Below are 13,987 nucleotides of genomic sequence, written 5' to 3' on the forward strand. Positions count from 1 at the left end.
CCACAAAGTGGCAGACTGTTTGACCCTGAAGCGCAAGCTGCCAGCTAAACCACCCAAGGGAGCCGGTTTAGTAAAATCCTTCCCTCGGGGTGCATTAGATCTGTGTGTCCCTGAGAGAGGTGCAGCTGAGTTGACAGATACCCTTGACCCCAGCTATAAGCCTTACCCATGACCCCAGCTATAAGCCTTTTATTCTTGAGGGGTTAGTGTCCTCTACTGGTGAGGAAGGAGGCAGACCAGCAGCCCGTGAAAATTCTCAGAGATACGGGCGCGGCGCAATCGTTCATCCTTGCGGATGTAGTACCCTTTTCTGACGCTTCTGCCTGTAAATCTAGCGTCCTTGTTCAGGGGATCGAGATGGAGTTTGTTTCGGTGCCGTTGCACAATATCCAATTATCTTGTGACTTAGCCTGTGGGTGGTTTAGGGTTGGTGTGTGACCTAGCCTGCCCATTAGAGGGGTTCAGCTGACACTTTTGACGTCATGGGCGACACTTTGTGGAAAAAAAAGTGTGGCCGACACTTTTTTGTGAAAAAAAAGTGTCGCCAAGGGCTTTCGCACACCAACAGATTTTTCTAATGTTGCCGACTCCGTCACAAATTGTCGCTCAAGTGTGATTGGATAGCTAGATAGAAGACTCGTGCGTTGCCATGGATATTTTGTATAAGTTTTGGCTGTCATTTGACGTTAGGCTGTCAAGGAGTAGAGGAACGGCTCTCCAAGCTTGTGCGGAGATATCCCCATCTATACAATTCATCCCTGCCCCTTCACATATGCACAAGTACTGCGGAATTCATGGAAGGGAATCTTTCCCGATCAGAATAAAAACAAACCACAATGAAAACCGTTCTTTGAACAACCTCTTTACCTCAGATTAAACTCTTTCCCTCAGAAACAACAAATGCGCAACAGAATGACAAGCGTGCGGCTAATTGTTTCCATAGAGACAACGCAAAGCATCGCCCAAAGCATAAATGCAACATGTTGAGCGACACTTTTTTTTTGTCGAGCGACATTTTGTCGAGCGACACTTTTCAAGAAGCATAAATTAGGCTTAAATCACAGCTTAGATAATTACATTGTATGAATCAGCACATTTGTGTGAACATTTCAATGTATAATACTGTATGTGTATGAGCTGTTAAAACTGTAGGAATGCCAGCAGTTTACAAAATGTGTGAATATTTTCAAAGCAACCGCTGCCCCCACTCTAAAAACATCAAGTTACTGAACATTCCAACAGCAATTTCAATGGTACAAAAATAACTATTAAAAGTTTAATTACTAATTACTAAAAAACTATTAAAAATATAAAAAATCTGAATGGATCCCCGAAACAGCTAAACCTTATGAACATTTGAAAATTTGAATGAAGTTTCTAGCACAAAGTGTGAAGAACTAGTTAAGGTTAAAAAAATTGGGGAGAATTATAAGAAAGAAAGAAAGAAAGAAATAGTGGGAATATCACAAGTTGGGCTAGCTTCTACAAGCTAGCCCACCTAATTAAATTTTATTTTTTTTAAATAGAGAATACAAATTCACACACACACACACACACACACACACACACACACACACACACACACACACACACAGTCATTCTCCCTCAGAGGTGTGATCACTTAAAGCAGCTTGCAGTAAAAGTTTCAGCTGGAGCCTCAACTCTCTCTCTTACCATATTGATTTTAATGCAGCAGGAATTACACCATTCCTCTATACCTGCTAGTCTCTTTATCTCACCAGCCTAGCTGGGTTTGGACCAGGTAGACTCCTCAGGTAGGTTTGGAATCAATAATAATTATAATGATAATAATAATAATAATACATTTTATTTGTAAGATACTTTTCATTTAAAAATCTGTGTGCTACAGGTTTAAAAGTATAGCATAACAAAACACAACTGAACAAAAAACACAATTTTAACAGTCAGAGGCCTTTTTAAAAAGGTAGGTTTTTAGGCCTGCTTTAAAAGAGTCCAGGCTCTGTGCTGCCCTCAGCTGGGTGGGGAGGCAGTTTCACAGCTGTGGTGCGGCCGAGCAGAAGGCTCAGTCCCCCATGGTGCACAGCCTGGTGCTGGGGGCCTGGAGGAGCAGACTGTCTGCGGATCTGAGGGTACGGGTGAAAGATTGTGGAGTGATGAGTACTTGTAGATAGGGAGGTGCATGTCCATGGAGGCATTTGTGGGTGAGCAGCAGGATTTTGTAGATCCGGGATGAGACAGGGAGCCAGTGCAGTGAATATTGTTGATTGTTGACAGATTTACTGACTGCTCAGTGACATCGACACCTGACGTCATCATCCGGCAGTTTCAGTTCCCCGCAAAAGTTTGGGATGGTATACGGTGGTACGGGTTGTCCACCACGGTGCGAATTGCGGAAACCGGAGTCATTTTTCCGCAATAATGTAAAAGCGGCTTAGGAGCACCTAAGTAACTAAAAGCAGTCTTTCCAAGTTCAGTTTTTGACTCGAGGGACCTCAAGAGCCAACCAATGAACGCTTGAATGCCATGTGATAAGGGATGTTAGGTAGGTAGCTTTTTTAGGATCACTTCATACGCATACAGGAGTCTGAGCTGTGCTCTCCTAGCAGCCAGGGATGGCCAACCAACTGCCTGATACAAATTACAGTGGTGCATTCTAAAATGGTCACCAGTAATGAAAGGAAGTGCTGAGTGATAGACTGAATCAAGCTGTTTCAAGGTAGTGGGGGGCAGCATGCATACAAATAATGTCACCATAGTCAAGTACTGACAAAAACCTAGACTGTACAAAACCCTGCAGCATACAGTCTAGCAGGAGCATGGGTGGCACTAAAGCCTGATGGAAAATTGCCTTCCTTCCTTCCCTCCAACACAAACCACAGTATACAGTACAGGTCAGAGGAGACTGAATCTCTCTCTTCCTCTTACAGTCCCCCCCCCCCCCCACCATTATCTGTGGTGCTGCGCAGGGTTCTATTGTCTGGTTCAGTCCAAACTGCCTCAGTCATCAGTTCTGCTGTTAATCCCAGCAGAGGCTGTGAATTAGTCCTGGGGCCAGGATTATACCCCAGTGGTAGTGGGGGCGGAAAGTGAGTGGGTGTATGAAAGGAGAGAAAAAGGGCTGAGGAAATGGATAAATTGGGGAGAGAGAGAGAGGGGAGGGGGGGGGGTATGAGTTTGATGAGATCAGCAGTAGAACCTCCATAGCCAGTCCTGAGGAGACCAGAGCATGTAATTGACCACAGATAGTCTGTCATATTCTCTCTTTCCAAACTGTCATCACACCTCACACGCATGGGCTGGTCTGAGACAGCAAGAACTGGAGCTAAGTGTGTGTGTCTGTGTGTGTGTGTGTGTGTGTGCGTGTGTGTGTGCATGAGTGAGTGTGCGTGAGTGTGTGTGTGTTTGTGTAATCCAGAGGCGTTGAAGCCTGGGTTCCATCCTGTTCATCCTGAGTTCTCTCTGCTGTCCTTCTCTTCTCCATCCCTCCATCTCAACCCTCTCTTCTGGTCTATTGACAGTTACACTGCAGGCAGCCCGAGGCCAGAGGAAGAGATGATACTGTGGTTACAAGCCTCTAGCCTCTAACTGCCTGACTGCCTCCCTAGCAACACCATTCCCATACTGCTTCTCTAACACCATTACATTTTACGATTTTGTCGCTAAAAGTGGGTGGAAACAATTTGAGAGATTGAAAAAAAAGTCTTTAGGGTGGTCCTTCCTAATGGGGCGGCGAATGTTTTGTTTTGATTCCCCAGTAGGCCTCTGATTGGTAGCGTCGGTTGTCGGCGATGTTCTAGCGAAGATTTTCAAAGGAGATGTTTCCAGACTTTCGTAGACGGAGATCTCGAAAGTCTGGTATTGCCAGACTACACCAACCTATACTGCTTCACTAGCATAACATTACATAACAGTGTGGCTCGATACACAGCCTCGTTCAATTCCCGCATGCGGTGCTGTTGTCACAGGGGGCGTTTTCCCCAGGCCTGTCAGTGCTCAGGTGGGCTGTCTCATGGGCCTTTCTATGTGCTCACATGGGTTTCCATGGGAAGCTAGTCACGCCACTGAAATAGCTGTGTGAAATGACATGAAATAATGTCTGATAAATTAAGATAGGTCTTGTCGTCTGGACACATCAGTTCCAATGCTTCCAATTCTAATCCAGCACAATAAGAGCGGGATAGCCAGTTAGCTCATGAGCTCACAACAACTAGCAGCAACTTCCATAACATTAATGGTAGCGGTCAGTGGCTAAAGCAGTTACACTGATGATTCCTGTAATGTTAGCTATTTTGCTGCAATTGGTTCAACTTCTGTTTCTGGACAAAGGTAAGGGATAAAAAGATTGGAGTGAAAGGATGAAAGTGTGCAGGTGTGGGGTGTAGTCCCATAAAGTCATCCCCACCGGGTCTTGAACCCCCGTCTCCCGGGTGGGAGTCCTATGCTCTCACCACTACTCTACTTGTGCAGCAGAGATCGGCGAGTTGGTTTTGGTGTCCTTCTTCCAGTCCCTAGTGTGGGTTGGAGTTAGAATAAGGGTTGGGTTGGGACAGGATCTGAGCTATAAGGAAAGGGGTAAAGGTTGGAGTGAAAGGATGAACATGTGGAGGTTTGGGGTATAGTCCCATAAAGTCCTCCCCACTGGGGCCTTGAACCCCCGTCTCCCGGGTGGGAGTCCTATGATTTCACCGCTACTCTACTTGTGCAGTGGAGATCGGCAGGTTGATTTTGGTGTCCTTCTTTATTTTATATTATTGACCGGAGGGATGGAGGGAGGGAGTGATAACCGGACAAACGCTATTCTAGGTGCACTGTCTTACAGCCATGCAGAAAAAAACACTGCCTCTTGTCTAGGTGCGATTGCTTACAGCCACGCACAAAAACATGCAGGAACAAAACAGATCGCTCTCCTCTCTCAGAACGGATCGCGTGTTTGTGTGTGCGTGTGTGTTATGAGGTGTAAGGCAAATCAAGCGCGACCGTATTGCTCTCACCCAGAATATTTCCCATTGGGGATAAATAAAGGACCTATCTATGTCTGCAGTACTCATGCTCTACACATATGTTCTAGCCATCTGTGTGTACAGTATACAGTATGTGCATGCATAGCGCGTGTGTGTGTACGTGTACGTGTGTGTGTGTGTGTGTGTGTGTGTGTGTGTGTGTGTGTGTGTGTGTGTGTGTGTGTGTGTGTGTGAGAGGGGGATAAAGAGAATCCCCGTGTTTTAATCGGGTTGTGTTATGGTTCTTGTTCAAGGACATCCCAATCCAGAACATTTCCTGTGGGAGGAGTATTTAGAAGACAATGGCTGCACAGCAGTTCCCATCCAGGCGTTCACAATGGTAAACACACACACACACACACACACACACTGCACATGCACTGCACAGCATGAACTCCATTCATTTTTAAATGGCGTTTTAAACCAAAAGCTCAGTCCACATGAGCCTTTTAGCACCGTTTCAGATATAATCTCTGTCCATTCTAACACTCCTGAAAACTCCTATCACATGACAATTCACGTACAGTATGGGCATGCGCTTGCCAGTGTAAACAGAAAGCAGATTGTCTACTCTGTGACTATTGAATTGTCCCTAGCAATAATTTTGAGCAAAAAAATAAAACCACTGTTGTCCATCAGTGTCTAGTCAGTATATTTGACACACAAATGGTTTACAGATCTCTTTTTCTACTACTACGTCCTGCCTCCCTAACCCAATATTGCTAAGAGGATTGACTTTTCTGTTTCTTGCCAACATGTGACTGGCTGTAGCTAGGCTGCATCTGACTGTAAGGCTACATCTGGTATGTTGCAGAAAATACTACGGAGGCAGAACAGCAATGGCGCAAAATAAGACCAGAGATTTCTTTGCTTGAACTGAGGTGGAATTGTGCTTCCTATAATAAAAGGTCTTGTTTGATAGCCTACTTAAGGTCTAGCCTAAGATCTCTTTCCCACACACACATTCAAACAGATATTCTTTTAGGTAACCACTCAATTTAGTAGTGTGGACGCTACGCCTAAACGTAGCAAAAGTTACAGTACATGTTTTATAATTAAACAATTTATTTGTGTAAGCGTAGCCGTAGTGTTTCTGAATGTCACCTCTCCAGTCCAGAAAGAAAACCAGATCTCTTGCTGCTCCTCTCAGCCTCACATGGTTTCCACTAAGATTGGTGCCTTACAGAAATCCCAACCCTGCGGATGTGTGATTGACAGGCCTCTCTTCCTATTGGAGTGTTGTGTATAGTGATTGACAGGTGTGTTGTCCTATCCCAGAGGCCCCCTCATGGTTTCCAGGTGAACATGAAGCTGGAGGCAGTGGACAGAAGAAACCCCATGCTGATACGAGTATCCACCATCACAGACATTGAAGACTACAGAGTCAAGGTAGGCTGTGTGTGTTTGAGGTGTGTGTGTGTACTGTAGGTATGTGTGTGTGTGCGCGTGTGCGTGCATCCATGCATGCTTGCGGGTGAGTGAGGCATGTGTTTGAGGTGTATCGTGTGTGTGTGTGTGCGTGTGTGTGTGTGTGTGTGTGTCTAGCATTGTGATCTACACCGTCTGACACTGATGAATCCTTTATTTCATCATCAGACAGACGGCATTACCTCTGAACGCCTTTCTCACAGCTTGGTCACTGGAGGATATCGACTTATTGATACACACACGCACGCACAGTCTATCTGTCTCTCTTTCTCACATACACACACACAGACACATAACTGTACACACACACCTCAAACGCATACAAATACACATACACACGCACAGTCTATCTGTCTTTTTCTCTCACATACACACACACAGATACTTGTACACACACACACACACACACAGCCAGCCATCCATCTTACACACACACACACACACACACACACACACACACACACACACACACACACACAGCCAGCCATCCATCTTACACACACACACACACACAGCTATCCATCCATCTTAATAATAGCTGGCTGGCTCCGGACACCTCTCCCATCAAAGCCTCTACCAGGTGATCTAGGAGCAAGTCCTCTGGGTCAAATGAAACGTGCTGCGCGTGCGTGTGTGCAGTGCATGTTATGTGGTTATGAGTTGGAGCTTGTCAGCAGATGGCTAGTAATGTGTTTTCATAGAGCATCAATACACAGACCTGCATAGGACTGGGGGGTGGAAGGTGGGATAAGAGAACTGTGGGAAGCACAGTCATGATTGTATTGTATTACACTAGGACAATCCAACCATGCAATACACTGTACCGCGATACCCTGCCGTCAAAAACGGTACAATACCTCATTTTATTTGTACTGGTAGCCTACTTTAAAAATGAGCCGTGTTTCCGAGTTGCCTCGAGGCTGTGTCGGGGCACTGTGTGTGCGTCTCTCTCAGGCCTGGGTTACACAGCGCCGTTTTGGGAATGAGAATGACAACGAGAACGAGAGTGACATCCTAGTTACACTTAACATTTTATCAGCATTGCCAGAAGTTATCGGGGTTACATGGAAACCCTATCGCAACACCATTCGCAACACAGCAAGCATGCGAGTGCCTGTTGTAAACAGACCTTGACAGTTATCTAAGAAAATAATTTGTTTCAAATGCATTTATTTAGGTTTGCCTGTCTTCAACCAAATGAAATATTGGTTAGCCTGTTCTCAGGCCTACATTTCCAAATTAGGGTGATCCTACTCCTTATAGTGAGTATTAACTACAGTAGTAGGCCTAATTCGTTATTCAGCATTTGTAATTATTATTGTTGTTGTTTCTTTTGATGTAGGCTTAGACCAGGCGCTTGCACTCAACTCGCTTTCACTCGACCTCAAGTTGGTCTACCCTGGATCATATTCCATAATAACCTCTCATTTTGTCCATTCATCCAAATTATTTAAATAAATGCACTTTCCAATGTCTGAATAAAATAATGAGTTTTGCTAGAGTCTGATCGCGCTCCCCGTTTGAGGTGGCAATCCTAAATCACTCACTTTTTATCTTGAAGTTCTAGTAAAATCAAACATGTTTAATATTATCTGAAGTTTTTAGTTTTTTAGTCAGTCTTTGCAAAATCGTATAGTCTGTAACTAAATCTCCACATCTAGATGTGAGAGGGTGTCAGACTTAAAAATCTTTTCGAAGTCTAGTGTATGGAGATGGCACTTTGTCTAAATTAACCTATATAATGTTGCTGCTGTGTCTTTGGACATTGCGTTTTGACTATTATAATGCATACAAGAATAAGATAGAACCGATTAGAATAGTAAAACATTCACATCGAATAGAATATCCTAACAAAATGAAATAAAGATAGATACTTTTTACAATGCTGCGCAACCATGAATTTTAGAGAGATAGAGCTTGGACTTTGGTCAGCAGCATCCTGCTCAAAATACTGTCCCGCGGGCGGCTGTATGGAAGCAATCAGGCATCAGTCTTAAAATAAATCATATAATCAGGAAACCCGTAGTCTATTTTATCAATGTTGTATAGCCTATAGCCTATTTTTGTCTTGTCTATTTTTGTAGTTTACAAAGAACGTTTGCAAAGGCGCCTATTTGGCAATATTTCAGAGTTAAACCCAAGGCTAACAGCTGGGGAACCTCATAACATCAATGAGGCAATCTGTAAACTCTGGAGCTCGTAATGCCCACTTGCTCTGTGCTGCGAGGCTGCGACCCACTCTGTTGCACGCGCGGAGAGAGTGAAGGAGAGGGATCAGTAGCCTGGCTCCCGCCCCTGAATCTGAATAGCAATTCTATTTGAGTGTCAGACTAGTGGAGCAAAACAGACACTTTCAGTTTATAATTGTAGCATCCCAAGCTAATTATTATATAAGGCAAGTTTTTAGTTATTTATTTAATTAATACAATTATACAACTAAATATTTATTTAGTTTAAACAGTTCACATTCCTGCTCCGCCTCAGCAGACAGCAAACACTGAGATCAGTAGGCTGACATTGACACAAACCTGACATTGTATTCACCTTATTCACCTCAGGTCAGTCTGACATAATTGGGGGTGCGGATGCGGTAGTGCCCGTTGACTTCAATGTTAAAAGTTCACTGTAAAAACACCACTTCAAGAACCAAAATAGTCAAAATAACAGGCTGAATACACTATCAGGGTTACAAACTCATCATTACCAGACTCTGATTGTTTTTCAAACGTTGTTTTCATGTTTGGAAATACATGGAGGTGAATGAGCCATAGTTAGCCGTCAGCTGCATTCACTCCCATGTACTTCCAAACGCGAAAACAACGGCAGTTGTTATTGTTGAATAAGGCGAATTATTCCATTAGCCGACTTTTCCTGATGTTTTAGGTTTTTGTTGTGGTATCGTTTCAGTATCGGTATCGAGACATTTTTTGCAGGTATCGTATCGAACTTGTAATTTTGGTATCGTGACAACACTAGTGTGTGTGTGTGCACGCTTGCGTGTGTATGCGCGTGTGTATGCGCGTGTGTATGTGTGTGTGTATGTGTGTGTGTGATCCCATAAATTCATGTTCTCTCCTCTTTCTGGGTCCTTTTATTGGGTATGGATGAATATTTCATGCTGTTTTCTCTTTGTGTTTGTGGAGAGAGTGCCAGACTAGGAGCAGATCTGGTGCAGAGGAGAACCACCCAGAGAACAGCTGCTCGACATTATCCTCTCATCTTGTGTCTCAATCCACATGAAGATTCCAGCACATTCCAGCTCACTCTCTCACCCCCTCCCCCTCCCAGATCCATTTTGACGGCTGGCAGGAGAGGTTTGATGCGTGGGTAGACTCAGACCTGCCGGACCTTCACCCTGTGGGCTGGTGCGCCCGCACCGGACACCCCCTGGAGCCCCCCCTCTGTGAGCACTTCAAGCCTCGTCGTGTGTGTGTGGGGGGGGGGGCAGAGCCTTCCTCAGAACTAGATTATGGAATTCTCTTCCTTAGGACATTTTTAAGAAGCAGCTAAAAACGCTTCTGTTTAGACAGGCGTTTGTTGATTTATTTTGACTATGTTTATGACTGTTTTCCTGTTTTTGTTTGTTTGTTTACTTGTTTTTTTTCTTGATTCTTTGTTTAACCTGTGTGAAGCACTTTGTGAGTCCTCTCTGTGAGAAGTGCTACAGGTATATAAATAATTTTTACTTACTTACTACTGCGGTTCCTATACGAGTCCTGGGGTTCCTATAGGTGTCCTGGGGTTCCTATAAGAGTCCTAGGATTCCTGTAGCAGTCCTGGGGCTCCAGAGTCCTGGGGTTCCTACAGGTCATAGGGTTAAAGCTGCATACATACATGGACACACTAGAGCCATACCTACATGTATGTTATCTTAATTGTCTGCCAGATACACTCACATCTGCGTGACACCTGGGCTGGGCTGATGTATCACCTGCTACATACTGCAGGTTTTACACTGCAGTAAACCCCTCATCTCAGTCCAGCTAGCAGCCATAAATCAGATAGAGACAGACAGAGCGAGAGAGATGGGGAGAGAGAGAGTGATGCATAGCTGCTGGAGAGATGTTAGAGCAGTGTGGATCGTAGAGACAGGGGGCCCTCTGTCTGGCTTGGCCTGCGTTCACCCTGCACGTGTGTCTGCGCGTGTCTTAGTCTTAACTGTGCGTGTGTGTGTGTTTGTGTTTATTAACTGTGGTTGTTAATTGTGTGTGTTTGTGTGCGTCTCCAGCTGCAGCAGGACCCTCAGACATCAAGCCTAGCTCCGCCCAGGGGGTGTGTCCTACACCAGGCTGCAGGGGGGTGGGACACATCAAAGGAGCCAAATACACAGGACACCACAGGTAAATATACACATACAAGTAAGTAGACAGGACACCACAGGTAAATATACACATACAAGTAAGTAGACAGGACACCACAGGTAAATATACACATACAGTAAGTAGACAGGACACCACAGGTAAATATACACATACAAGTAAGTAGACAGGACACCACAGGTAAATATACACATACATACACAGGACACCACAGGTAAATATACACATACAAGTAAGTAGACAGGACACCACAGGTAAATATACACATACATACACAGGACACCACAGGTAAATATACACATACAAGTAAGTAGACAGGACACCACAGGTAAATATAAACATACAAGTAAGTAGACGGGACACCACAGGTAAATATTAAATATAAACGCACTAGTATAGTTTTGAGAATGAAGATGGACAGTGAGTCCAGAACAGTGGCAGCAGCAGCTCTGTAAATGAAGGATGCAATCAACACTGACTAAAGAGCAGGGGGAGGGTGAAGTGAGAGGTGTGAATGAGGGAGAGAAGAAAGATGAGAGAGGGAGAGAGGAGATGGAGAGAGATAGAAAGATAAAAATAGGGAGAAAGAGAGGAGAGAGGGAGAGAGAGAGCGCACCGGGCAGGCCTGTTCAGGTCCTGATGAGAGAGGGTGTTTTTCTGTTGCTGTAGTGCTCGTCTCTAAGGTTGAAGGGGGCAGAACTGTCCTCTATAGAAACAGGGACTAATTAACATCTTGTTTGCATAAAGTATGCATTACATTAACATGGAGTCCAAAAACCGCAGCCTTCAGAAACCCTTCCCTGTTAGCACTCCCTGTAGACGAGGCTAGCTGTGCTGTCCTCTCCTCCAATCTTCCTCTCCTTCACTCCTCAACTCCCCGGAAACTGCTGCTATTATGGGATGATTTCTCTGTTAATTGCCCTGAGTGTCATGTTGATAGGTTGTGACGTTTGTGATAGGTTGCGAGGTTTGTGATAATAATATTGGGTGATATGACTATTACAGGTATCTTATTACAATAAAACAAATTTGAGCTCGCTCTCTCTCACACACACACACACTGAAACTCAACTGAACTCAATCATTGGAGGTGCATATTAAAGATGGGTTTATTAAAGCGCCCAGTCAGTCAGGACAGCAGAGCTGTGGAGGAGGTATTACTGCAGAGCTCAGCAGGCTGGACTTTGCTCTAAAACTCTACATTTGTCATGATTATGGGTGAGGGAGCTTAGCTGGCACAGCCTGAGTCAGGACTTATTCAGCTCCTGATTATCAATATGCAGAAAACAATGAACACAGAAAACATTCTATGGATCAATAGAAAATAATATACTGTATCTTCCTCTGTCACAGGCTCTATCTCAGCCTCAGTCTCTTTCACGGTGTCAGCCTCTATCTCAGCCTCCGTCTCTTCCTCTGTCACAGCCTCTATCTCAGCCTCGGTCTCTTCCTCTGTCACAGCCTCTATCTCAGCCTTGGTCTCTTCCTCTGTCACAGCCTCTATCTCAGCCTCGGTCTCTTCCACGGTCTCAGCCTCGGTCTCTTCCCAATCTCAGCCTCTATCTGAGCCTCGGTCTCAGCCTCTGCAGCTACTCGCCTGTCCTGCTGATGATGCAGATTGTCCGCGTATCGACATGCACATGGACGAGCACGTGTTTGTACTGTCTTCCACCGGTCCCAGGGTAGAGAGAGAAGATGGGGGAGGAAGGGTAGAGGGCAGAGAGGGGGAGAGGTAGAGGAGAGAGAGGAGGGGAAGGGGAGGAGAAGGGGAAGAGGGGAGGGAGAGGATAGCGAGACAGGAGGGCGAAGAAGAGAGGGCAGCAAGGTGAGAGAGGACAATTATGTATCCACATGGGGACAGCGCTCTGTTTCAGCAGTGCAGCAGAAACACTGCAAACACAGTCACAGTAAACACAGACACACAGTAAACACAGACACACAGTAAACAGACACAGTAAACACAGACACACAGTAAACACAGACACACAGTAAACACAGACACACAGTAAACACAGACACAGTAAACACAGACACAGTAAACACAGACACACAGTAAACACAGACACACAGTAAACACAGACACAGTAAACACAGACACACCGTAAACACAGTAAACACAGAAACAGTAAACACAGGCACACAGACACACAGTAAACACAGACACACAGTAAACACAGACACTCAGTAAACACAGACACACAGTAGACAGACAGGGCCGTGGCCGTCGCCAGGGCTGTGTGGTTACACAGGGCCTTGCGCAAGATGGGCCTCACGCGAGGCCTAATAGACTAGTCAATCTGTGAGAAAAGGATACAAACCTGGAAGAAAAAAAAAAGAAAAAAGTTTTTTTGTTGTATTTAGCTTATGAAACCTTCCCACTTAACATACATAAAAGGTATTGTCCCCAAAAAACTTTAAAGGCAGACACACACCAGAGTTCTCAACTTAAAAATTCAAACGAGCACCAAACCAATTATGATGCAGCCCGTGTGCCGAGCTCACCCAAAGTTGGTTTATGGTTCACTGCGTCTGCGGCTGATAAGAACGATAAAAAACAAATCAGTCATTAGACCTGGGACATCATGAATGGGCCTCACGTGCCAAGTTCACACAAGGCCTCGCAGCCCATCGCGACGGCCCTGCACAGACACACAGTAAACACAGACACAGACACACAGTAAACACAGACACAGTAAACACAGACACAGTAAACACAGTATACACAGACACACAGTAAACACAGACACACAGTAAACACAGACACACAGTAAACACAGACACAGTAAACACAGACACAGTAAACACAGACACAGTAAACACAGACACACAGTAAACACAGACACACAGTAAACACAGACACACAGTAAACACAGACAAACAGTAAACAGACACACAGTAAACACAGACACACAGTAAACACAGTAAACACAGACACACAGTAAACACAGTCACACAGTAAACACAGACACACAGTAAACACAGACACACAGTAAACACAGACACACAGTAAACACAGTAAACACAGACACACAGTAAACACAGACACACAGTAAACACAGTAAACACAGACACAGTAAACACAGACACAGTAAACACAGACACAGTAAACACAGACACACAGTAAACACAGACACACAGTAAACACAGACACACAGTAAACACAGACACAGTAAACACAGACACAGTAAACACAGACACACAGTAAACACAGACACACAGTAAACACAGACAAACAGTAAACACAGACACACAGTAAAC

General features: G+C 44.7%; 1 protein-coding gene across 1 annotated transcript in view; it reads left to right on the top strand.

The window, feature by feature from the left end:
- Positions 1 to 13,987, top strand: part of l3mbtl4 (L3MBTL histone methyl-lysine binding protein 4) — a 62,199-nt gene that overhangs the window by 13,381 nt on the left and 34,831 nt on the right. The window contains exons 11-14 of the mRNA XM_084455901.1: positions 5,237 to 5,322; positions 6,261 to 6,371; positions 9,699 to 9,813; positions 10,639 to 10,750. Coding sequence (XP_084312027.1) covers positions 5,237 to 5,322; positions 6,261 to 6,371; positions 9,699 to 9,813; positions 10,639 to 10,750 — 424 coding nt within the window. The remainder of the gene's footprint in view (positions 1 to 5,236; positions 5,323 to 6,260; positions 6,372 to 9,698; positions 9,814 to 10,638; positions 10,751 to 13,987) is intronic.

The sequence above is a fragment of the Borostomias antarcticus genome (assembly GCF_949987555.1).
Source record: "Borostomias antarcticus genome assembly, chromosome: 2".
Taxonomy (NCBI): Eukaryota; Metazoa; Chordata; class Actinopteri; order Stomiiformes; family Stomiidae; genus Borostomias; species Borostomias antarcticus.